The 26,065-nt window shown below is 46.3% G+C and overlaps 1 protein-coding gene across 3 annotated transcripts in view; it reads right to left on the reverse strand.

The window, feature by feature from the left end:
• The window catches only part of FRMD5 (FERM domain containing 5), a 550,452-nt gene that overhangs the window by 127,876 nt on the left and 396,511 nt on the right, over nucleotides 1-26,065 (reverse strand). For all 3 annotated transcript variants that reach the window (XM_086957901.1, XM_086957902.1, XM_086957903.1), the window contains one exon: nucleotides 13,586-13,673. In XM_086957901.1, coding sequence (XP_086814027.1) covers nucleotides 13,586-13,673 — 88 coding nt within the window. The remainder of the gene's footprint in view (nucleotides 1-13,585; nucleotides 13,674-26,065) is intronic.

Genomic DNA, 26,065 nt, shown 5'->3' on the forward strand with positions numbered 1-26,065 from the left:
AGGGGAGCATCCAAAGTTTACAAGTGTGGCGACTCACAAAGCTATGCAGTCTTCTCAACAATGATGTTATTTCAAATGCTGCAATGATCTTATCAATGATCTTATAGAACATGTCATGAGTGATGTAATATGTGGGGTAATTAGCTGTGCATGGCGAGGAGGCGAGTTATAGTTACCTTAGGGCACGAGTTATAGATAATAGAGAAACCTATAACTTCTGAATTTCAGCGTTCTTTAGCTTAAAACGTTACGTTGTCACCGAAACTTTCACTTAACTAGAATGTCACTTTAACTTTTTTTTTTTTCAATTAATGTCTAGGGTTTTATTATTTTATTTTATAGAAAGTAATGAACAAGTTACTAACCTTCGGTAACGCTTTTTCTGGTAGATACAGTATCTGCCTGTGGATTCCTCACCTTGTGAATATCCCCTTCCGTCAGCAACATTCGGAAATTCTTTTTGTAGCTTCGCGCCGACGTGGACGACGTCACAGAGGCACGGCATCGCGCGCGACTCCGCTGACGTCACAGACACCATAATAGGCCCACACCGGCGTGATGACATCAGTTCAGCCCTTTTTTCCGTGCCTTTGAGGCACACGAACGGACCGACAACAGAAGATATATACACAGTATACAATAGTCAAGATAACACACACAGTGTAAAGACAATGCAGTAATTCAAGAAGAATAACATATATACATTTAAACATTGTCATTATCTATGGTATAAAAGAGTGGACAACGGGGAGGCGGGTGGGCATGTGAAGAACCCACAGGCAGATACTGTATCTACCAGAAAAAACGTTACCGAAGGTAAGTAACTTGTTCTTCTAATAGATACATCTGCCAGTGGATTCCTCACCTTGTGAATAGAGTCCCACAGCAGTCCCCACTCCCGGAGGAGGGTGTCCACTCTCCTATACCAGAAAATCCTGGAGGACAGAACGCGCAAAGTGGCCGTCCCTCCTCACCTCGGAATCCAAGCAGTAATGCTTCGCGAAAGTGTGGAGGGAGGCCCAAGTTGCCGCTCTACAAATATCCTGTACAGGCACACCCCTAGACAAAGCAGATGTTGAAGACTTTGCTCTAGTAGAATGGGCCCTTGTACCCTTTGGAGGTTCCTTACCTGCCAGGGAGTAGCAGATCTTGATGAAAAGTATGATCCATCTTGAAAGTGTGCGCTTGTGCACAGCTTTTCCTTTCTTGCAGCCAGCAAAACCAACAAAGAGCTGGTCATCCACCCTGAACTCTCTGGTTCTGTCCAGGTAGAAGCTCACCGCCCTCTTAAGATCCAGGCGATGAAGTCACTACTCCTCCTTGGAAGGGTGAGGGGGAGGATAGAAGGTAGGAAGGGTAATAGACTGTCCTAGATGGAAGGGAATCACCACCGTAGGCAGAAAAGAAGCCCTGGTCCTAAGAACCATTCGTTCAGCATGAATGGTCAAGAATGGGGGCTTTGAACTAAGAGCTTGAAGCTCACTTACCCTATTTGTCGAGGTAATAGCAACCAGGAAAACCGTCTTCAAAGACAAAAGTCTCAAGGGACATTTGTGCAAAGGTTCGAAAGGCAAACCCATCAGGAAAGTAAGCACCAGATTTAAGTCCCATTGAGGTACAATAAAGGGAATAGGAGGAAATGTATTTGTAAGGCCCTTCCTAATTCTTAAAACCACAGGAGATTTGAACAATGATGGCTGATCCGGCAAACAAAGAAAAGCCGGCAAAGCCGAAAGATAACCTTTGACAGTGGCAACAGCAAACCCTTGCTGCGCCAAATAAAGAGAAAATTGTAGTATATCAGATAAACGAGCCTTCAATGGGTCAACAGATTTCTCTCCACACCAAGTGACAAATTTGGACCATCTGTATGAATAGATAGATTTGGTGGAGTCACGCCTGGCCGATAGAATGACATCCACCACATCAGGTGGGAGAGAAAAGGAATTCAGGTTGCCCCGTTCAATCTCCAGGCATGAAGGTGTAAGGTCTGGAGGTGGGGGTGTAGAACCTGCCCCTCCATCTGAGAGAGGAGATCTGCCCTGAAAGGGAGATGGAGCGGCGGGCACGAGGAGAGGTGGAGAAGATCTGTGTACCACACCATTCTTGGCCAATCCGGGACGACCAATATGACTTGGGCCCGGTCTTGGCGAATCTTCCTCAGAATCTGAGGAATCAAGGGTATGGGAGGAAACGCGTAAAGGAGTCTTGAGTCCCAACTCAACTGAAACGTGTCCCCCAAAGCTCCCTGCATCGGATACGGGAGACTGCAGAATGACGGGCAGTGAGCATTCTCGCGAGTGGCGAACAGATCCACCCAAGGAGTTCCCCACGTCCGAAAGACGTGACGAACTACCTCCAGATGGAGCCTCCACTTGTGGTCGGCTGAGAACTGCCGACTGAGACTGTCTGCACGAACATTCAGAACTCCAGCCAGATGATTTGTCATCAGACAAATCTGATGGTTCTGAACCCAGGACTAGAGACGCAGAGCCTCTCTGCAGAGACACTACGACCCTACTCCTCCCTGTTTGTTGACATACCACATCGCGGTGGTGTTGTCCGTCAGGACTTGGACCGACCGACCGTGAAGGGAAGGGACGAAGGCCTTGAGTGCCAAACGTATCGCCCGCAATTCCAGAAGGTTGATGTGAAGCAATCTTTCCTCTGGAGACAAAAGACCTTTGACCTCCAGATCCCCCAGATGAGCACACCACCCTAGAGTGGATGCATCCGTTATCACTGTGGCCACAGCTGGAGGCAGTTGAAAAGGCTTCCCTTGAGACAGGTTGCCTTCCACTCCCTACCAAGTCAGATCCGCTGCAGTTTCTCTGGAGATCCACACAGACTCCCTGAGATCTCCGTTGTGTTGATACCATTGCCTGCGGAGGCACCACTGGAGTGCCCTCATGTGCCAGCGTGCATTGTTGACCAACAGAATGCAGGAAGCCATCAGACCGAGCAGGGGAAGGACCTTCAGGACTGGAACAACCGCTCCATTGAAAAATAAAGAAATCAGCTCCTGTATGTTGCGAATCCTTTGAGGAGGAGGGAATGCATGACACACAGTTGTATCCAGTACCGCACCTATGAACAGGTTGCGCTGGGAGGGCACAAGGTGAGATTTGGGCACATTTATCAAAAAACCCAACCTGTGCAACAGCTGAGTTGTCTCTTGCAGATGATGGAGCACCTTCTCTGGAGATTCTGCTTTGATCAGCCAATCGTCCAGATAGGGAATACCGGTATCCCCGATCTTCTGAGATGTGCTGCCACCACAGCCATCACCTTGGTGAAGACTCAAGGCGCAGCAGTAAGACCAAACAGTAGAACCATAAACTGGTAATGTTGCGATCCTACTGTAAAACGGAGATACTTCCTGTGTGACTGCAGGATAGGGATGTGAAAATATGCATCCTGCAAGTCTATTGACACCATCCAGTCTTCTTCCATCAGCGCCTGAAGAACCTGTGCAAGGGTGAGCATCTTGAACTTCTCCTGTTTTAGGTAAAGGTTCAAGATCCTGAGATCCAGGATTGGACGAAGTCTGCCATCCTTCTTGGGTATCAGGAAATACCGGGAGTAGCATCCCTGACCCCTTTCCTACTCTGGAACCATCTCTATCGCACCCTTTCTTAACAGTGTCTGGACTTCCTCCTGCTGGAGTAACAGGTGTTCCTCTGTGCAAAAACCTTGGCAAGGAGGGTAATTCGGAGGGAATTCCCTAAAGGGAAGAGCATACCCATTTTCTACGAGATTGAGAACCCAAAAATCTGATGAACCGATTCCCAATCCCGTAGAAAATAGGTAAGCCGACCCCCTACAGGACCCGCATGATCCGGAATGGCGGATCTAGGGCTGCTTTTCTGTGGCTGGGGGGTTGGAAGAGGTGGAGGAGGAGGAGGCTTGAGGTCCTCGAGAACGAGCTCTTTGCTTACCCCTGTATGATTTATACAGTGGATTTTACTGTTGCTGTTGCTGCTGCTGTTGACCTTGACGGTAGGGACGAAAAGAAGACTGTCCAAAACCTCTATACCTTTTGGTAGATGAACCTCTGGTCTGCAGCCCCAAAGATTTGGCAGTAGCCCTACTGTCCTTAAATCTTTCCAAAGCTGCATCAGCTTTTTTACCGAAAAGTCCAACACCGTCAAAGGGCAAATCCAATAACGCAGCCTGAACGTCCGCCGAAAAGTCCGATGACTTCAGCCAGGCAGCCCTTCTAGAGGCAACAGCATTTCCCATGATGCGAGCAACTGAATCAACAGTATCTAGCCCACTCTGGATCACCTGGCGTGCACCGCCTGTGCATCAGCCAATACCTCATCAAAATCCTTCCTGTTGTCATCAGGAATTTTAGGAGCCAACAGTCGCAATGAATCCATCAGGGCATGTATGTATCTACCCATAAGGCAAGTGGCATTGGTCGATTTTAAAGCCATACTTGCTGAAGAAAAAGACTTCTTCGCAGTCTGATCCTGTTTCTTGGATTCTTTATCCCCAGGCACTTGAGGGAATGCACCCACAGTCTTTTTTGAACAGGCTGCCTGAATAACTAGACTTTCAGGCAAAGGATGCGAGGTTAAAAATTCAGGATCCCCAGGTGCAACTCTACACCTTCTTGCAACACTGCAGGAGCTGTAAGAGGCTTGCTCCAAACCTCCAAAATAGGCTCAGTTAATGCTTCATTAAAGGGAAGCAATTGTTCAATAACAGAACTTGGGGAATGGAGAACCTCAGGCAAGAGATTGGATTTATATTCCACTGTAGGCAAAGTTAAATTTAAAAGTTCTGCAGCCTTCCTCATGACCATATGGTATGGCTTAACATCCTTTGAAGGGGCATCAGACACAGATGGCAGCTCCCATTCAGGAGAAAGTTCCAAACCACTAGCTTCTCCTAGATCTTCAAAACAGTCCTCCTGAAGCTCACCTTCTTCCATCTCAGCCTCAGCTTCTCTATATCTTTGCTCCTCTATGAGGCGCTGAGCATCCCTTCTGGATCTCTCTTTCAACAGCCGTACCGTTGGATCCGTGAACGACTCCGACGGAGCTGGTATCGACATCGGGATCGAATCTGTAGGCCCAGGGCGCTCTTCTCGAGGTTGACTCGGAGCCGGCGACGTCGGTATTGGCGTCGATGACCTCGGCGGCGCCGAGTAATGCCAAAGCGGCTTCGGAGCCAATGGCATAAAGGGAGCTGGAGCATAGGAGTGGGGAACTGCTAAATTATATGCCAGAGGACCCATAGGACCCGAAGGTGCACCAGAGGGGTAACATGCTCTGGAATAGACACCATACATAGCGTTCAAAAACGCAGTAGGGTCTTGACCTGGAGCTGGGAAAGGTGGGTAAGAACCCACAGACTGACCCTGCAAAGGATCCGGATTCGTCTCCTCTTCCACAGGTGGTTGTGTCATTGAACCCTCATTCAAAGGGACTTCTTCATCCTCTCGAGCCGGAGATGGCGCCTGAGACGGATTCAAAACCGGAGCCGGCGATAGAGCCTGCGACTCCGAAGGCGAAATGTGTGTAAAAATTCCTAGGCAATCTTCATAATAGACAACAAATAATATGGGTAAAGTGATGATGGGAACAGGCAGACTAATAGAGAGGAACAAGCAAATTCATAAGTTAAAAATAAACATGTTTTTAATGTAATAAATAAAAATCATATAAAGAACCGGAAAGTTCAAGTTATATGACAGTACAGTAAAAAATACAAGTTAATACATCCAATAACATAATAAACAATCTTTATGCATAAAATGACACCATATAATAGTAAGTGGTGCCAACAAGGAGGTTGAAGAAACAATACTCGACGCGCGTTTCGGCGAAAACGCCTTCTTCAGGAGCCACCAAATAATTATTAATAAGAACAGGAAAAAGCAACCTACTGATATCTTCAGAAGGATGGCGAAAGCAAAATGGACCTGTTAGGCTAGGTGCATAATGTCTTGATAGAAGAATTGCCGGGTCAAGATATAGATACGTCACGATTCTCATTGAAGTGTGCTAGTGGATTTCTTATATGTAAATTCACGATGTTGTATTCTTATTAAGTATGCCGTATAATTAATGTGGCATGCGTAGACACTCTACTGAATCTGATTGGAATGGTTAAAGCACGTGGTCAGTATGAACCGGAGAACAGGCGTCAATAATGAGGTAGACAGGTATAAGTAGATCACAGAATGTAGGCTGATTGTTACAGCACACGACGTTCAGGAAAAAACAGGCGGCGTCAGCTGGATGTGGCGTGCCGTCCTTCAAAGTTCGAGCCTCACCTTCTGGATCCAAGACCTCTGGTGACGGAGACACTACATCCTTTCCATGCTTCCTCTTAGGCGACTTCGGCCTAGAGTTCGAATCCTTACCGGAGTGATGCCGAGATTCATGCCTTCGCTTCTTATGCTTCTTTTTCGACTTCGAAGCATGACCGGATGACGACTTCGAAGGCGACGCCGTGAGGGATCTTGACCTTGACCTCGACTTCGACCTCGCCCTTCTCGAACGGGATCTCGAAGTCTTCTTTTCTTTACTTCCTCTTAACTTAGCCATCAAAAGCTTAGTCTCCCTCTCTCGAAGTGTCTTCAGATTCATCTTCTTACACGAAGAACAGCCATCAACATCATGGTCCGAACTCAGGCACCAGATATAGTCCTCGTGAGGGTCCGTGACCGACATCATTTTGCCGCACTCTCCACATGGCTTGAACCCGGTCTTCTTAGTCGACATCTTCAGTGAGACAAAGAAGCAAGAAAACAAAGAAAAAAGTAACAGAGTTACCAACAGCTACAGAGATTCCCCGAAACCGTTAGCGTAGACGACGCGGAAAAAAGGGAACTGATGTCATCACGCCGGCATGGGCCTATTAGGGTGTCTGTGACGTCAGCGGAGTCGCGCGCGATGCCATGCCTCTGTGACGTCGCCCACGTTGGCGCGAAGCTACAAAAAAAAATTCCGAATGTTGCTGACGCAAGGGGATATTCACAAGGTGAGGAATCCACTGGCAGATGTATCTATCAGAAATTGTATTACCTTATGTAAAGCCAATACCCTGCTGCGAATGGCTGCATGTGGCCAGACCCTGCAGCCTACCCCACGTTCCACATAACCTCTTGTGTTCAACCCTTGCAGACAGCTAACCCCATGCCACAGAGTGTTGGGCGCAGGGCCTGTCTACAGACCATGACTTACAGCAAGCCCTGCACTGCACAGGTCAAGATCGTGCATGGTGGGGACTTGGCTGACCATGGGGGGGTTGGGTGCAGGGCCTGGCAGAAGGCTGTGCATGGCTGGTAGTTGGCATTGGTATGTATGATAATAAAATATTACATTTTTTTTTTAAAGGAAGAAATTCACTGAAAAAGTAAAAGTTTAAACTGACGCTGCTTTGCATTACAAAAACCTCAGAAATTCACTGAAAAATCGAAGGTTAAAGTTAAGCTATAGTTAGATGTCAGTTTAAATAAAAAATACACTGAAATTCACCAGTTATAGTTATTTCAAGTTAATATAACATGTGCGCTTGACATGCACTGCTTATGATCTCACGTTATATCAATCATGACATAATCTATTACATGACTGATAACATCAATACGAGTTTCTGAAATTAGCTCATTGACAACAACTGTGTACATGGCGCGAGTTATAGTTACTTGATATAACTATAGCTGGTTAATTTCAGTGTTTCTCTTGACTATAAAAACTTATGTTTAAATTGCCATTTTCATTTAACTATAACTTTACTTAAGCCTTTTTTTTTCAGTGAATTTCAGAGGTTTTTGGGACATCTGGAGATTTTTCCACTTCATTTTTTCACTACTCAACTGGAATGCTCTTATCTTTGGCTTTTGTTTTTGTGTTTGCTCTTAGCCTAAAGATTTAAATCCTTAAAATCGTTCCTTTTTCTACCGATAACACCTTCACATCATTAAGATTCTCTTCTCCTGCAGCCTCTAAATAAAACTCCTGGGTGGTCATTTTAGACCTTGGCAGCTGGATGTGCTGGTCTGGCAGTGGGCAAAGGCCCTCCACCTTTTTCTCCCTGTCTGTGCAGGCGATTGTACATTTTCCCTGCCAGAGTCCGCCATCGATCGTATGGTAAACATAGGCAGTGAAAATCTCAACACAGCGGGCCACTGTATCTGTGACCTGGCAGTGCTTTGGCAGATGCGCTGTCCGACCAGAGGATTGGCCCGAGGAAGCCAACAAAAGCGCCACAAGTGTACTCACTGTGCTTCTCCGGCTCTAGAGAGGGAGAACCGGGATCCTGGTCGGCAGGAATACCGCCGGCTGTGCTCCTAAGCGCCAAACTCTACATGAGGCCCTAGATCTATGAATTTGTAATTGCATTTGTATTTAGTGATTTTTCGATCATTTTAACCAGTAATGCTGACTGAAGGAAACACACAGAATGAGAAATAATAGACTTTACAACGCGGGCCGAGCCATGCCGGCTGTTTTCCCTCAAGCTCAACCACGCATGCCTTAACCATCCTTATACCTTAACCATGCATATGTGTGATTAAGGCAGTGCGCGGCCTAGATGCTGGGATGGGCCAGCCCAGGAAAAGGAGGATCGGGAGAGGACACGGAGAGGTAAGAGGGGCTGGGGTTTCAGGTTATAAGGGGGGTCGTTTTTAAGGGTTGGGGTAATTTTTAGGGCTCGGAGGGGTCAAGGCAGTGCTTAGGGCTCGGAGGGGTCAAGGCAGTATTTTGGGGTGGGGGGGGGGGGAGTCGCAGTAGTGTTTAGGGCTCGGGTGTTGTCTGGGTAGTATTTACGGCTCGAGTGGTCGGGGTAGTGTTTAGGGCTCACTGGGGTAGGGTAGTGTTTAGGGCTCAGGGTAGTGTTTAGTGCTCTGGGGGGGTCAAAGAGTGTTTTGGGCTCGGGTAGTATTTATGGCTCGGGGGCCGGGTAATTTTTGGGGGTCAGGTAGCTTTTAGGGCTCAAGGCAGGAGGGGGATGGGGGGTTGGAGTATAATCTTTACCACACATCCCTTGACCAGTTATGCCTTTACCACAAAACTACGTGATAAAGGAATGCGTTGTTTAGACGCATTCATTGTTGGAGCCACGTAGTAGAGGCACACGTGGTTTAGCCATGCGTGTCTCTGTCATACAACTGCTGAAATCTAACATAGAAGGAGGTTGGTCCAGGGGCAGTGGCAGCAAGGTGAAAGTAGGCAGACATACTTGTGGAAGAGTGCCTGGAGTTCAAAAAAGTGGAAATCTGGCAGCGATTCATCCTCGGTGTGAGAGAGTGAAGTTGGAACAAGTTTGGGGGAGAAGGAGAAGCTGGGACATCGTTTGAGCAGTTCAGAAGGAGACTTTGAAAGTCTTGAAGGACCTTTTTGTAGCTGGGATGTTGGTGGTGAATAGGAGCCAGACACAATAGTTCAGCTTGTTAATAACTTGCGTGTTAAGTGAGTATCAGAAGGGTGAAATGTGAGATGAGGTCAGACCTTCGAATGTTGGGTAGTTGGAATCAGGTGGCAGTGGCTGTTTAGGTATAATTGCTGGGTTAACACGTGACTGTCACAGCAAAGTTTCTTGAGGAGTGGTGAAGAACATGAGATCTCTGGAAGTTCCAAGCTGCCTCTTTTCGACTAAGATCTGTTACTTGAGGAGTGCTCCCTGTTGGGAGTTTAAAGTATTCCCGATGGGCTTCCTTAATATGCACATGGGATGCACAACTCAGCATCTGGCAAGCAGAGGTCCGCCATCAGCAGTGGCAAGCTTCTAATATCACATTAATAATTTCCTCTAAATCATCACCAGCGGCTACATATTAACTCAATGCAACCAGCAGCTTGGGGCAATGGCATAGCTATGCATGGACCCTACACTATAGCCACAGGAGGTTCTGTGGTGGAAGAGCTATGTATGTGTTTATCAGCACTGCAGAAGGAATGTGAGCAGCTCGCAAGACTGTGGAATGCTGGTGGACACGCGTGTTGGTGCCAGCACTGGTGCAGGGTTAGAAGCAGCAGGTCATGAGTGAGGAGCATTGGCAGCACCACTGTAGGTTACAGCACTGATGGAACAACGGAAGCAGAGGTGCTTCTGGAGGTCAGCAGTGCTGGTCACTGGCAGAGCGATGCGTGAGTCCTTGTCACAGAATAATAAGTGGTTCTCCAGGGCAGGGCAGAGGTGCTTTGGCGGAGCTGTGTGAGGGTCTCAATGTGTGGATAGCCAAATGTTCTGCTAAATGGAACTGAGAATGTGAAGAGTGTGGGGGGTAAAAGAATTTTAAATTTGGGGGTGACGGAGGACAATATTCCTGTGCACAGGCAGAAAGAGCTGTTTGTCGGTGGCAGTTCTGGAACAGGAGAGAAGCAGAGGCAGACGACAAAGGACAGAACTAGACAATGAGTGACCCTCCCCCTTACCCGCTTCTCACTGAGTGGAAAGCAGGGGATACACAGAGTAGAAACGAAGTTTGCTGCATCAGTGGCAGTGCTGAAAAAGCAGGGGGCGCTGCAGGTGAAGACTGAGGGGCAAGGAACAGGAGTAGATCGGATTAAACAATGGCAATCTGACAGTGAAAGTGGGTGACACAGATTTTCTAGAAGGATGAATGATGCGTACGACTCAAAAATAAACACTTTAGCCCTGGCTTCAAAGGTCCACAACTAGGCATGGTCCAGGTCTTACTTGCTGATTTACTCGCAGATTGTCCACCCTGAGGAGGAAGGACATCAACCCATCACATTCAGAGCAAGGGGATCCATTTCCACTTCTTTCACACACCTGGGATGCTATCTATTTACAGTAGTAATCTCCGATCATTTCTTCAGAGGGGTGCACGTGCTTTCTGCAGAACAGCCCCAAACTATGCCCTGTTAGTAAAAAGTGGTTCTTGGGACCCTCTATTCTCTGCTTCTGAAGCACGTTCTGATTTTCATGGAACCGGGCAAAGTCTCTCTCTACATTTTTTCTTAGTCCTTTTTCTATATTCAAAAGAACCATCCATAACCAGGGTGATTGGAAGAAGGAATCATCCAAAGCCTCTATTGCCCTCTGAACAGTATGCTTTGTCCAGGATAGTCTTTCTCTTGAGGGTAACCAAGCTCAATATGCTGGTGAAAAGACCCTGTGGTTTTTCAAAACATGTATTCTATTGAGTATATGTGGAAAGCAGCTAGTTGGTATACACCTTACACTTACTTTGATCACCAGACCTTGGGTGGTCAGACCCGGCTGAAAAATGTGTCTCACAGAACCAGATGGGCAATGAGGCCTGGCATTTTTGCAGGCTTGTGATAGAAGGGCATACTATGATGTAAGCATAAGATCAAATCATTTATAAAGTGTGTTCTGTGCTCTTAGTCTTTCAGTCCCCCTTGCTTTACGCAAGCCACCTGCCATCGCCGCTAGTCTACGTTTGACGAGTGTCATGACAGAGAGGGAAGTAATTGAGGCAAGAAGACTCAACAGGCTGATATGTGCAGCAAGACTCGACATAGAGCCATGCACGTCCTTTGGATACCTACTGCTACTATGGCAGGTGCTGCCGTCCTTTCACGATAAACTATTTTAATATTTTGTTTAGTAAAAATTTCTACACATGTTAAAATGCGTTTAAAAATTCCTCTGCAAGTACATGTACTACCTTACTTTGGGCTTAGACTTTTTTTTTAACATATTGTTGCAGAGACTGTGAGCCATCTTTGCTTAAACAGAACATCGTTGAGGGAACTCGAATTAAAGATGCATAATACCACACGTTGAATTTTCAGTCATGCCGTTTTGGAACTCCCTTGCGTTGTAAGCACAAAAGAAGTCTTTCCTGAAATACACAATCCTTAAGTAATATTCTCAATAGGGGCTCAATACTGGAAGTATATGTGTGGGGCTCACCCCGGGCACAAAACACAGTGGCTAGGAAGCCATTTTGTGGAATCTGACACCTGCAGGCTTTGCATTCTTTGCAGCCATTACTATGAGGCCCAGTGAGAAACACATGCAAGGCTGAATAGTGGAGGGAGGGTTCTGAGCACACTGGAGGGGCAGAGGGATGGAGGACAGATGGTCCAAGCGCTTGATCGTCTCTTTTCCTCTTAAGATCCTTGTGTCTGCTAGGAAGGACATTCCATGTGCATGAAGGAAGGGGTAGATAAGAGTAACTAATGCAGTGTACACAGACACACCAAGCAAGCAGAGAAAGGAGAGATACTGGAGTTTCAACAGTAGAAAATGGTAGATACATAAATCAAGGGACAAAATCCCATGGTCCACCAAAAAGCTGCAACATCAGAGAGATTAAGGTACATTGGTGCTGAACACTATCAGACTCTAACCCTCCCTCCAACCCAGCCGACATCTTATCTCTACTCAAAGCCCCCCAATACTTTCAACTCTCACTCAGCTAAGAGTTAAAATCCCCTTAACCTTGCCCTCATAACCCTCTAGCCTCGCCCCCAGACCTAGGCTTAAAGACTCCAGTGCTTTCAGCTTTCTCCCAAAGTACTGCAAATCCCACCCTGTACTCCGAACTACCTTTTCACCTCACTCCAACTCTGAATCACCCTTTCTTGGCACTATGCGGCCTATCTGGATTCCTACCCCAGCTCGGCAAATCTCCCACTCCCACAGATCACACACTTTCACTCTTCTCTTCTTAACTTGTCACACACCAACTCTGGGTCCAGCAATTCTCTACTTTCAGCACACTCCCAAGCCCTGCTCACTACAGGGCAGAGTCAAATGCTTTCTCAAGAATTCCTCACTCAATTCAGCACACCCAACCAAGGTGTCCCATTAATGTACTCATCCCTCAATCTCTGTAAACTCTCAGTGCACACCCTGCAATGGCTCCAAGCCCCAGCTCTCAGTTTCTAGCAATTATGTTCCAATTAGACTTTAAGTCCTCCCCACTTTTCACCGCTACATCCCCTAGCTCTATACTCACCCTCATGTGCTCAGTGTTCCTTCTTCACCACTCTCCACTGCAGCACTGTACCTTGGCGTCAGAGGCTTCCAACCTTTTCCACACTTGATCCCAGATATCTTTCCCGTTTTCTCCATCTCTGCATATCTCGCCTTCGTAGGCTTGACTAACTCTCCCGGTCTACGCAACTCTTTATTCTCCTCTCTGGTGCCTCATCCATAGAAAGCATTCACCTCTTTTAGCCCCTACTCTGTGTGGGCTCTTTCCTCCAATGGACTAAGAGTGCATACTTTCAACAGTCCCTCCAGTGCTCTACACACCACCACAAACCACTTGTGCGGAGAATATTATTTCACTTACCGTTCCACAGTTTAGCACCTCTATTTTCGACCTTGGCTCATAGCCTTTGACACGGCCTACAGGCCACACACTTTCACTGCTCTTTTGTCCAGTTCTACAAACAAGCTCCCCAAAACTGCCTCATATACATTCTCCACCTTTTTGTCCCGCATTACACACCCCTTTCTTGGTCTTATAGTCCCTTCCATGTTACCTGCAAAAAGCTCATAGCCTTTAACCTTAATTCTACCCTTATTCTATGCAAAAACACACACACACCACACCCCTCAAACTTGACAGTCGCCTCCATTCAGTATTACATACCACTCCCTTGGACTTCTGTATTACCTTGCATGGGTGTGGGTCAACACCATATGTTTCCAATGTCTGTGCCTTCCTCAAGAAATGCAGCTCAGAGGCTGCAGGGGTGAGGCCGCTGCAGGAGTGAGAAAACAAACCATCAGTGCATTGTAAAAAAAAAACACAACAAACTGTACTCTATATCAAATTCCTTATGTTGGTAGGGTTGCAGTATGCGGGGCAACTTTACACACATATGGGGGGTCTGATCACATAGAACGCACCAGAATGAAGTCTTGGCACATATGAAACAAAGATGGTGATGGATTCAACCCAGATCAGTTGACTGGGGGTGAGTGTTTGATTTGCTCAAACGCTCCGTCCATCATCCCCTTTTGTATCACTTTGTTCGCCCTAAGTTGGCAGGGTATGCTCAGACGTGAGTCCCTTGCTCACTTGGCACTAGATTCAAAATAGCCTGGCTGATGAGGATTATGAATCCGAAACCGGTCCCAGGATGCTTGTTTCCGGTCCAGGGAAGACATGGCTTGGCAGTTCGGGCTGGACTGTTCCCATGAGGCACAGGGTCAGACTGATTTGCAAATGACCATGTCGGAACTGGGGTGGCAGAGTGAGCTAAAGAACGTTGATGGATTAAACCCAGATCAGTTGACTGGGGGTGAGTGTTTGTATTGTCAACGCTCCGTCCATCATCGCCTTTGGTTTTTCTTTGTTCGCCCTAAGTTGGCAGGGTATGCTCAGACGTGAGTCCCTTGCTCACTTTGCCACTGGATTCAAGCAAGCCCGGCTGAAGACGGCTGTAAAGCCAGAAACCGGTCCTGGGAAGCTTGATTCAGGTCCAGGGAAGACATGGCTTGGCAGTTCGGGCTGGACTGTTCCCATGAGGCACAGGGTCAGACTGATTTACATATGGCCATGTCTGAACTGGGGTGGCGGAGTGAGCTAAAGAACGGTTAATGGATTAAACCCAGATCAGTTGACTGGGGGTGAGTGTTTGTATTGTCAACGCTCCGTCCATCATCCCCTTTGGTTTTTCTTTGTTCGCCCTAAGTTGGCAGGGTATGCTCAGACGTGACTCCCTTGCTCACTTTGCCACTGGATTCAAGCAAGCCCGGCTGAAGACGGCTGTAATGCCAGAAACCGGTCCTGGGAAGCTTGATTCCGGTCCAGGGAAGACATGGCTTGGCAGTTCGGGCTGAACTGTTCCCATGAGGCACAGGGTCAGACTGATTTGCATATGGCCATGTCTGAACTGGGGTGGCAGAGTGAGCTGAAGAACAGTGATGGATTAAACCCAGAACAGTTGACGGGGGGTGAGTGTTTGTATTGTCAACGCTCCGTCCATCATCCCCTTTGGTTTTACATATGAAACAAATACTGGTAGATCCCATTCCAACCTCGATTGATTTTATTTTGCTGGGTTTTGAATCCCCTACTCTTAGATAAACTTTCTCCAACTACTTAATAATATATAACTGTTAGGTAGAAGCTAAAACCACTCTGGTGGCATATTGGCGAAAATCATCAATATATTTTTTGCTTCAACTACTCTGGAATAACCGGTCTATGGAAAGACTTTCATATGCAATGAGCAACTCCCATAGAAGTTTTGAATCCATCTGGCATACACTTATAAAGCATGTATCTGATGGTGTCCCCCTTTTGCCTTGTCCTACTCGTTTGCAAGCCCTAAACTTTTTTCATTATTGATACTGAAATAGCATGTATTGATTCTTTATGGTGATATGATATACAAATCTTGAAAATGACCTCTCTCTCATAGGCTGAAGCAAACGTGGTTAGTGTAACTACACATGTCATCTTCTCAAGTGGTATGACTTGGGATTGTTTCGGGGGCGAGGGGGATAATTTCATCCTGGTAATGGTCAGTTTGAGAACGAATATATGATCCATGACCTCATTACAAACGAGGGTATTTCTCATTCATGAATGATAACTAATGTTGCTGAAGTTACTTAAACCCAATAAAAATGAATTGATACAAAAAAAACTCCATGCCTTGATTTTCAGAAAATGAATCCATAGGATATCATAACAACTAGGAGAAAGTCCAACACTCTATCAAATTGCGTATTAACCTTCACAGAGATCACCAAACCATCATACAAAGTATCAGTATAGCATATACTTTATCAATCCTGCCTAAAAGTTAGTTTAAGCACACAACCATAATCATGCTGCCAAACTCCAAGGGGTAAAATGGTAGGTCAGTGTGGTGTACTAAGAATTTCAGAGTGTGCTCCTAGCGAAAGATGTAAGTCTACCACTCTAGACAATGTAGTGCCAATGTAGGGCTGTTATTTTTGACAGTAGAAGAGGAAGGGCACTTTTCAAGTCAAATCTAATAATCAGCCAAGCATGTCAATTGCATTGTCAGGAATCTGACCACTGTTTACAACATTACCTTTGTAGAGGGACAGTGCTTTAAATGGGCCGGTACTCACTGGTACTGAGTACCGGCACTTCTTATTTTTATGACCCTGAGTACCAGCACTTCTCTAAGGCCGTGGAGAGTACCGGTACTCATGGAGCATAGGCGCATTGGCCCTTAGCGGTAGTAGCCTTTCTCTTTGTTCAGCCAAATCACTTTTATAGCCCTGAGCTGAGCCCCCGCTGAACTATTCAGCGTGGGCTCATTTGCATGATATCCCAGTTTTCGCCGTCATGCTGTGCTGCAAGAAATCGAGGCAGCCGAGTGACAGCACCCTGATGAAAGCCATGGCAGGTTAAAAGGGCTATAATCCCACCTGTCTTTTGTGTGTGTCTGCGTATGTGGGTCTGTTTGTTTGCTTGTGTGTGCGCGTGTTTTTGCGAGAAAAATATCACAAAATAAGGAAAGGTTAAAACATCACTGGTTGACTTTTATTTTGTATAACAAATTAACCTAATTTGTTAATAGAAAGACATTTCTCGTGGGTACTGCAACTAGTATATAAGCCAAAAAAACTTTGCAGGTCTTGCCTTTAGCCCCGCCCGTAGCCCCGCCCACTCGTCACATTTAAATGAGTACCTGCACTATTTGTTCCCCATTTAAAGCACTGTAGAGGGATGTCAACAAGGAGGGACTGCATCCATAGTGATGCAAATAATACTGGCATTGGAGCGGTGCTTTCCCAATTTAAAGAAGTAATCAAGTTAAAAAGAAGTAACTTATCAACTGAAAGCTACCGCAAAAAAGGGGAGTGAGATTGGTTTGCCACCATCTAGGCCCTTAGGAAGTTCAGGTTCTACATTTTTCCCATTCCCTTCATGGTCCAGGCTTATTACTGTTCCCCAAAGTGTCTAACAAACATGAGGGTGCAGAATTTCAAACTACTCCGATTGTCCATCCCAATATAGACCAGGAAATGCCTTCAGGCTAAGAACATGGGTCTTATGTTCGCTGTCAATCTGAGAACGAGAAGCCACCAGGTGCAGAGCTGATCCCTCATTGAGACTGAGCTGGAAAAGTATGTGAGAAATCCTTCATTCCCCAAAACAGGACACTTGGATTTCCAAGTTGCTGCTCTCAGGCTTTTCTAACAGATTTGCAGGTGGCACACAACATTTCTAGATTGGTGGCAGCATGCCAATGATTCATATATCCTGCAAATCGATTACTAGACAGATGCATAATTCATAGCAGTCCTCTCCATATTTTCATCTATTGCAATGGTTGACTGTTTCCAGAGTGCACTTTATATAGGCACATTGTAACTCTTTATTACTTTATAGGGACATCCAGAGAATTTGAGGGCTATGTAAGTGGAAGGTGTCACTCAAGGGTAGATAATGTTGTAGAGGATATGTCCTTCAGGATTGTTGGTTAGTTTTAACAACCCTTGACAGGGTCACTTGGGGCCCAATCTGTGGAATAGATCTGCTAGTCCCCCCCCCCACCCCACCAAGTATTTTTTTGATTTTTACATATATGCCACACTGTCTGGGATAGATGTGTTAGTTCAGTGGATAACCATGGGGAGTTGAAGGAACAGGCCCCCTTTGAAGAAGGGGTTGATGTGACCCTAATCGTCAAATAGGTGGATTAAGACTTGTTTGCAGAGGATTGTTTTAATCACTCCCATGAACCAATGGTGTGTCCTTGAGAGACTGGTCTAAGTTGTTCGAGTCTTTCCGCCACGTTTCTTCCGCTTACCTATTGCATGATCGATTTGAGGAGACATGCTCAATACTAGACTTCGGGACAGGTAGCACTGTGGGAGGAGGTAGTATTTAGAGACCACTAATCTGATTCTTAGTTCCAATGAGAGCAATGAAGGGTGCTTAGGGGCAAATAAAATGGTGCTTGTTTTTCCTTTGCGAAAATGAAGCACAGATTAGCCTTTTGTTCTTTAATTAAAATTTCAGAATCTAATGTATGGAAAGTCATTCATAGCCTAAGGTGTGGTCATCTGAATACCACAAATGTGAACATGATAGCCATTGTGAGATATACTGGATTAAAGGGAGAACCTTTCTTGACATGTTTAACTGATAGTTAGCTCTATGAAGGATAAATTCCTTACCTGTAATCATAGTTCTCTTCCAGGGGTATCCTCATTAAAGTCATAAGCACATGAATATTCCCGCCTATGTGCGGGACCCTGGAAACACATCACATATATGTGAAAAACATATATGTAGCTCTATATATATATATATATAGATATATATATATATGAAAAGGAAACAACAGCTCCGGTAGTGAAAGAGGCCGTCTGGTAGGGCAGTCCGTGATCAGGGCACCGGCAGCCCTGTACACTATCACCAACAGCAGTTTCCAATATGGAAAAATCTCACGGACGCCTTGGATGGGTTTGCAGGTAATTTATTCATACAAAGACTGCACAGCAACGCGTTTCGACTTTCGTCTTGGTCAGCGTGACCAAGACGAAAGTCGAAACGCATTGCTGTGCAGTCTTTGTATGAATAAATTACTTGCAAACCCATTCAAGGCGCCTGTGAGAATTTTCCATATTGGAAACTGCTGTTGGTGATATATATATATATATATATATATATATATATATATAAAAAACAGAAATTCACAATCCTGCAAGGTAGAATGAGAACATTTTCAGCATAAAGGCTGCATTGTAGATACATCAGTGTAGAAAGCTGAAAAGCTAACCCACAGAAAACACTCAGAATAAACTGGCACCATGCCTTTAAGGCAGCCATGACCCCTAGCGTCCCATCATGCCTCAGGGGTGACAGTTAGATCAGTTATTCTTTGCGGATAGCCGCAGAACATTTAAAAAAGAGATGTATGTATCATGTTCACTTGCCCGGGGAGGCGGGTGGGTTGCTTATGCCTTTGATGAGGATACCCCTGGAAGAGAACTAGGATTACAGGTAAGTAATTTATCCTTCTCTTCCAGGGGATCCTCATCAATAGTCATAAGCACATGAATAGAATAGCAAGCCCATCCCCTCATCCTGCGGGCAAGTAAACAGAGTACCATCAAGATACATAGCAGCCATAAAGCATATACAGACTCAAATAGGTTAGCATTGGAACAGATTCCTCAAGGAGGCCTGGCCCACTTGGGTATCTGCTCTGGAGTCAGAATCCAGACAGTAATGTCTGGTAAACGTATGGACCGACTTCCAAGTTGCAGCCTTGCAAATCTCGGCCATGGGTATATTGTGTAGGAATGCAACCGTAGCAGCCTTGCCCCTAGTAGAGTGAGCTTTAGGGGAGGCAAACAGAGGCTTATTTGCTATTTGGTAGGCCAACTTTATACAAAATACTATCCATCTTGAAATGGATATTTTAGAAGCTGGGAAGCCTGTTCTAACAGAGCAATAGTTTACAAACAATTGATTAGCTTTTCTAATGGATTTTGTTGCCTCCAAATAGAATTTGAGAACCCTCTTGAGGTCTAACGAATGAAGAGACTTTTCTGCTGGTGTAGTAGGATTGGTAAAGAAAGAGGGTAGAGAAATTGTCTGATTAACACAGAACTTCGACACAACCTTGGGCAGGAAGGAAGGGTGAGTTCGCATGACCACCCTATTATGGTGGAAAACTGAATAGGGTTCTTTAGAACAGAGTGCTTGTATTTCACTCACTCTGCATGCTGATGCCATTGCTAATAGAAAGGCTTCTATCCAAGCAAAGTGTTGTAATGTGGCCTTATGAATGGGTTCAAATGTAGGTCCCATCAATTTGGACAAGACTAGATTCACCTCCCAAGGTGGGGAAGGAGGTCGAACAGGAGGATAAACCTTCTTCAATCCCTCTAGGAAGTCCTTGACCACCTGAAGTTGAAAGAAAAAACGTTGGTTAGGAGTTTTACGATATGCAGTGATGGCCGCCGAATGTACTTTTATGGATGAATACTTCAAACCAGATTTGGCCAAGTAGAGTAAATACGGCAAGATTACCGCCTTTTGCCCGTTAATTGGACTCCAACCATGAAGGATACACCACAAGTAAAACCTTTTCCACTTAGGAGATTATGAGGTTCTTGTGGAAGGTCTCTTTAACTCCCTTAAAATGTCCATGCAGTCCTGAGGGGGGTTCAAATGTCCGTACTGCAGGACTTCAGGAGCCATGCTGCCAAGCAGAGCGAGGGAAGGCTGGGGTGCAGAATCTTCCCTCCCATTTTGGTGAGAAGGGCCGACCTGCACGGAAGTCTCCGATGCGGGTGAACCGAGAGTTGCAACAGGTTCAGATACCACCATTGGCAAGGCCAGTCCGGTGCTATGAGGATCATCGTCATTCTGGATCGCATAAGTTTGGCCACAACCTTCGGAATGAGAGGGGGGGGGGGTGGAAAGGTGTATGCAAACGTCCCTGACCAGTCTATCAAAAGAGCATTCCCCCTCGTTCCTGGTCGGTAAAACCTGGATGCGAAGGCGTGGCATTTTCTGTTTTTATCATCTGCAAAGAGGTCGATGAAAGGATGACCCCATTGATGAAAGATGTCCGCCACCACTTCGTCGTTGAGCACCCAGTATTCTTGCTCTTGGAATTGACGACTGAGGGCGTCTGCTTGCACGTTCTGTTCTACCGGCAGATGGACTGCTGTGATCGATAGGTTCCTGGCTAGCAGCCAGTGCCAGATCGCCTGGGATTCGAGAGACAGAGGGCGAGAGCGTGTTCCACGATGTTTGTTCATGTAATACATGGTGGCTGTATTGTCAGTTTGTACTAGGATCGATCCGGACTGAATTGACCGCTAAAAAGCCTTGAGGGCTAAATGAACCGACCGTAGTTCCAGCATATTGATATGATACGTCTGCTCTCTGTTGGTCCATCTATCCTGAGTTTGCAGATGACCCAGATGCGCTCCCCAGCCCTGAAGCAACGCATCCGTGATCAGGGATTGTTGTGGCACAGGTTGGTGAAAAGGGACTCTCACCAGAAGGTTTCGTGGTTGCAGCCACCAGAGAATTGACTACTTTGCTGCAGGAGAGAGGAGAATCCAGTCGCTCCACTGACCCGAGGATTGATCCCATTTGTCCTCGAGATCTTGCTGTAACGGTCTCATCCTCAATCTGGCTTTGGGTATGAGAGAAATGCACAAGGCCATCGTCCCCAGCAGAGAAGCCACCTGCCTTACTGATGGCTGATGAGCTCGAAGGGTGATGTTGCCTTTGTCTCTCATTGATGACAATCTCTCCTCCGAAGGAAACACTTTTCAGAGGTCGAAGTTTAGGTTGGCGCCCAGATAGTGGAGTGATTGAGTCGGTTGAAGGACCGACTTGTCCAGGTTGACATGCAGGCCTAAGCACTGAAGGAGATACAGGCAAATGTGAAGGTGTTCCTGCACCATTTGAGGAGATGATCCCTTCAACAGCCAGTCGTCCAGGTATGGATACACGAACAGGCCTTGGCGATGTAATGCTGCCGCTACTACTGCCATGCATTTGGTAAATACCCTCGGAGCTGATTTTAGGCCGAAGAGTAAGACCTTGAACTTGTAATGTTTTGTTCCCACCATGAACCGCAAGAACTTGCGATTTCGTGTTGTGATTAGAATGTTAAAGTACGCATCTTGGAGGTCCACCGAACACATCAAATCGCCTTTCTTCAGATGTGGGAATATTTGGTGGAGCGCCAATATCCGAAACTTCTCCTTTCTGATTAACTTGTTCAGAGAACGTAGATCTAGAATTGGTCTGAACTTGTTAGGCTGGTCTTTTTTCTGAACAAGGAAGTATCTTGAGTAAACTCCCTTTCCTCTCTGTGCAGGAGGGACCTCTTCTATTGCTAGCTTCTCAAGAAGGGTCGATACTTCCTGAAGCAGGAGATCTAGATGTAGATGACTAGAGTTTACTGGAGAAATGTCTCTTGGGGACGCACAAAAACATAGTGTGTACTCATTTTTTAGTATATTTAGCACCCACTGATCTTTGGTTATGTTGCGCCACTCTTGAATGTAACTTGAGATACTTCCTCCCACTGGCATGTGCACTGTGCTAGAGGAAGCAGAAAATCATTGCTTCCCTGGAGTTTTTGTTGCGGAGGAGGACTGCTATTAATGTCTTCCTCTTCCTCTCGAGGAATGAGGGCCTTGGTGCTGGGATTTGCCCTGTTTGTTTTGTGACAATTGAGGGGTTTGAACCCTCTTTTTGGTAATTTTTCCGATTGTAGGGCCTGTATCGCTTCCTAAACTCCTTTTTCTTTTTCAGGCACACAGCCTTTAAGGTGTCCAATCCGGCTTTCATTCTAGCCATTTCTTCGTCTGTGTGTGCATTAAACAGTGAAGTGCCAGAAAATGGGAGATTCAGGATGCCCTGTTGAGCCTCCGGTTTTAACGCTGTGAGGCGTAACCAGGAAGATCTTCGTGCACATATGCCATGTGCATAAGAGTGAGCAGCCAAAGACGGACCATCTGCTGCAGTGCTAATTACCTGGTTGGCCACCAGAGCTCATTCCTGGAGGATCTCAGAAAAGTCCTGTTGATCCTCTTTTGGGAGTTTTGTCTTTGAAGCGCTCCAGCGAATCCCATAAGGACCTGTCATAACGGTCCAGCAGAGCCGCAGGGTTGGACACTTGAAGAGAAGATGCTGCAGAGCCACAAGCCTCTTGTCCCCAAGAATCTTGTGCTCTACTCTCTTTATCCGGAGGAGCAGAGGAGGAAGATGCAACTGCGTGTGTCTTCTTCGCTGCTCCTATAATGACAGAGTCCTGAGTTGGATCCGATTTGAGGAAAAGAGGATCTGATGCAGCTGGTTTATATTATTTTAGGATCCGATCTGGAGCTGCTTTAGCCGATGATGGAGCGAGGGAGATATACATTACCAGCTCGATGATACCAGGGACCAAAGGGAGCAATGGCCTCGCCACAGACCTTTGATGGAGGGTCTCGAAAATGATGGATGTGGTTGTCTGAGGAGCCGACATGGTGATGCCCAGCTTTTGAGCTCCTCTGGTGAGAACATCATGAAAAGTGTTCACATCATCAACAGGCGACACTCTGGAAGGAGGACTATCCATCAGGGTAGGTGAGTAATCCCTTTTGGATGAGTGTGCGCCACCTCTTGCGATGCCCCGGAGTCGACCTGCGTTTAGGTGATCTGCCTCAGTGTTCTCTGGTCTGAGTGGTGGGTGACCTGTCCACTTCCTGCATGAGGCATTGCAATGGTGATCTGTGCAGCGGACTGGAGTAGCCCATAGGCCGTTGAGCATGACCTGCGGGCACTGCCTCCCAATGATGGAGAGGTTGGTGCCATCTGGGAGAGAGATGGATGGCAGGAGATCACTATCCCCTTGGAGAACCTCCTGGAGGAGATCTTGGAGGCTCCTGGGAATGAACAGATGCACTGAGTGAAGTTGCAATCGTCTGGGGTGAGCTCCGAATGAAGTAAGAGGACTCTCTGCGGCTTCTGGAGCGTGATTGGCGTCTTGATGAGCGATGTGACGTTGCTGGGGAGTGTCTCGACGTCGACCGGCTCTGTGACACCATCAGTGGACGTTGATCTCTCAGTGTGCTTCGACGTTGTATGGTGTGACGTCGAATGTCTGGAGCCCATAGACCTCGCCTTCGACGTTGAGACTGCAGGAGACCTCAACAATGAGCGGGTGGACGGAGAAATCCTTTGCGACGTCGATCTTTCTCTCTACGCTGACCGTCTCCTAGAAGTCAGTGGATTCGAGATCGGGGCACTTCTCGTCATCAACGGAGACCGCAGTCTCGACGTCGAACGGCGTTTGGTATATTTCACTCTTGGTCTTGACGCCGAATACCCCGCCGTTGGAGAGGATCGAGCCTTCAACGTCAAACGCTGCTTGGACGACGACAGAGGCGATGATTGCCTAGCCTCAGGTGACGTTGCGCGTCTCAACGCCGACCGCTGCCTGGTTGAAAGCAATGGAGACGTTTGCTTTGACGACGATCGCCGGTGACCCTGCGACGGCGGAGCCTGTCTCGACATCGAACGCCAAATAGACGGCGACGACGACCAATGGAGAGCGACTTCTCGATGCAGATAGTCTCCGGCTTGACGACGGCGGAGTATCCGACATACCTGTGTTCTTCGTCGACGACCGGTGTTCTCTCGACGGCGAGCCCGCCGTCGATGGTCTTCTTGTCAACGTTTTAGTTGCCGATGAAGGGATTTAAGGCGCTGAGCCCGACGCCGATGGAGAGCTTACTGGAACCTTACTTCTGGATGTTGTGGTGGCTTTCTCTTTCCTCTTCTTCATCGGAGACCTGCCTCTAGAAGGAGATTTTCTTTTCTCAGCCAGCTCATAGAGGCGAATCCTCTCTCTGTCCTTCAGAGTTCTCATGGACAACAGCTGGCAACGCTGGCAGGTTTTAGGATTATTTTCAAAAGGAAGGCATAGAATACAGACAGGATGGGAGTCTGTTTTAGCCTTCTTTTTGCCACAGGAAGGGCAAGGGTCAAAAAGAGAGGGCATTTCTGACTGAAAAACAATGCTCAGCTCTCTAAAAACCAATAGAGAAATACTCCAACACCAAAAAGACGTCGAAGAAAAAGGGTTTTGACACAAAAATAGAAGTATTTTCTGACAGAAATCAGAAAAAAGGTAGATCTGAAGTAACCAGGGTCCTGACAGAAGGAGCCGGAAAGAACAACTGACCTAACTGTCACCCCTGAGGCATGATGGGAAGCTAGGGGTCATGGCTGCCTTAAAGGCACGGTGCCATTTTTTTCTGAGTGCATTTAGTGGGTTAGCTTTTCAGCTTTCTACACTAATGTTTCTACAATGCAGCCTATGTGCTGACAATGTTTTTTCATTCTTCCTTGCTGGATTGTGATTTCTGCTGTATATTAAAGCAGTTTTCAAATGCTTTCATTCTCCCTGCTTTATTGAAATGTTTTTATGTACAAGAGAATTTCTTGCAACATTGCTCAGCATGACTATGGAAGGCTGCATTGGGTGTTATATATATATATATATATATATATATAGATATATATAGAGCTACATTTATGGTTTTCACATATATGTGATGTGTTTCCGGGGTCCCGCACATAGGCGGGAATATTCATGTGCTTATGACTATTGATGAGGATTCCCTTGAAGAGAACCATGGTTATCATTTAATGTTTAAGTGGGAGTTGAGACAATTACACGGCTACCTATTTTTTTGATGGTGCTGGTGGATACTCCAGGATCACAGGGTAAGCGAAGGGATTGTCTTCCTCTAAAAGTAGCACCATTTAGACAAATAAAGCTCTCTTTTGTATAGAAATTGATTTCTTTAAGACATAGGTGGACATAGCATTGGTTTACAGGTCCATTATCAATGCAAAGATGGATAAATGTACATGTGGTTGAGATGCTTCTCGATGACCTGGGTCAAGAAGTTCATGACTAGGGAGCACATGCGCCCATTCAATAGGAGGGGAGAAAACATCAAGCCCGTAAGTACACCACCTAGCACTTTTGTGCACTGATGAGATGAATTCATCCACACCTCTTAACTTCTGTTTGTAAGAACATTCTTGATCTACTCAAAATCAGCATTCAGGTACTCAATTATTTGTAAAGGTGGGGTCAGTATTTTTCCGTTATTGTGCTGCCCATGAAAATAGGACCATGTGCTGGTTCTTGTCCAGGCCAGAAAGTCATCTTGGTTGTTGCTTAGGGCAGTTTCATTAAACCTGTGCAGCCCAAACCCCGGACTAACTCTTCAGATTGATAACTGACTTATGTTCCAAGATCGTGCTGGGGAACAGAAGAACTGTGATTCAATAATTTGATGGAGTATATTTATGTCTAATTGTCCCTGGTTTTCTCTTTTTAACTATAATGCATGTATCACTGATTGCTCTGCTGATGGTCTGAGCTCAGACAGAGAACCCCAGACCAATCTAGGACCATAGGAAGGATCAGGGTGAGAACTTCAACACAGGAAGGAGACTGCAGTCCAAAACGTGTTCCTAGGATTAGAACCCTAATGTATGGTTCTAGTCTGAGACACGGTCTGAGAGCCAGGAAAGAGACCTCAACTGTGAAATGGAGGGGAAGCACAGAAGGAAGGGCCAGCACAGTAGGAAGACACAGCCCTGGGTATGGCCCCA

Source organism: Lissotriton vulgaris, chromosome 2_1 (assembly GCF_964263255.1).
Source record: "Lissotriton vulgaris chromosome 2_1, aLisVul1.2, whole genome shotgun sequence".
NCBI lineage: Eukaryota > Metazoa > Chordata > Amphibia > Caudata > Salamandridae > Lissotriton > Lissotriton vulgaris.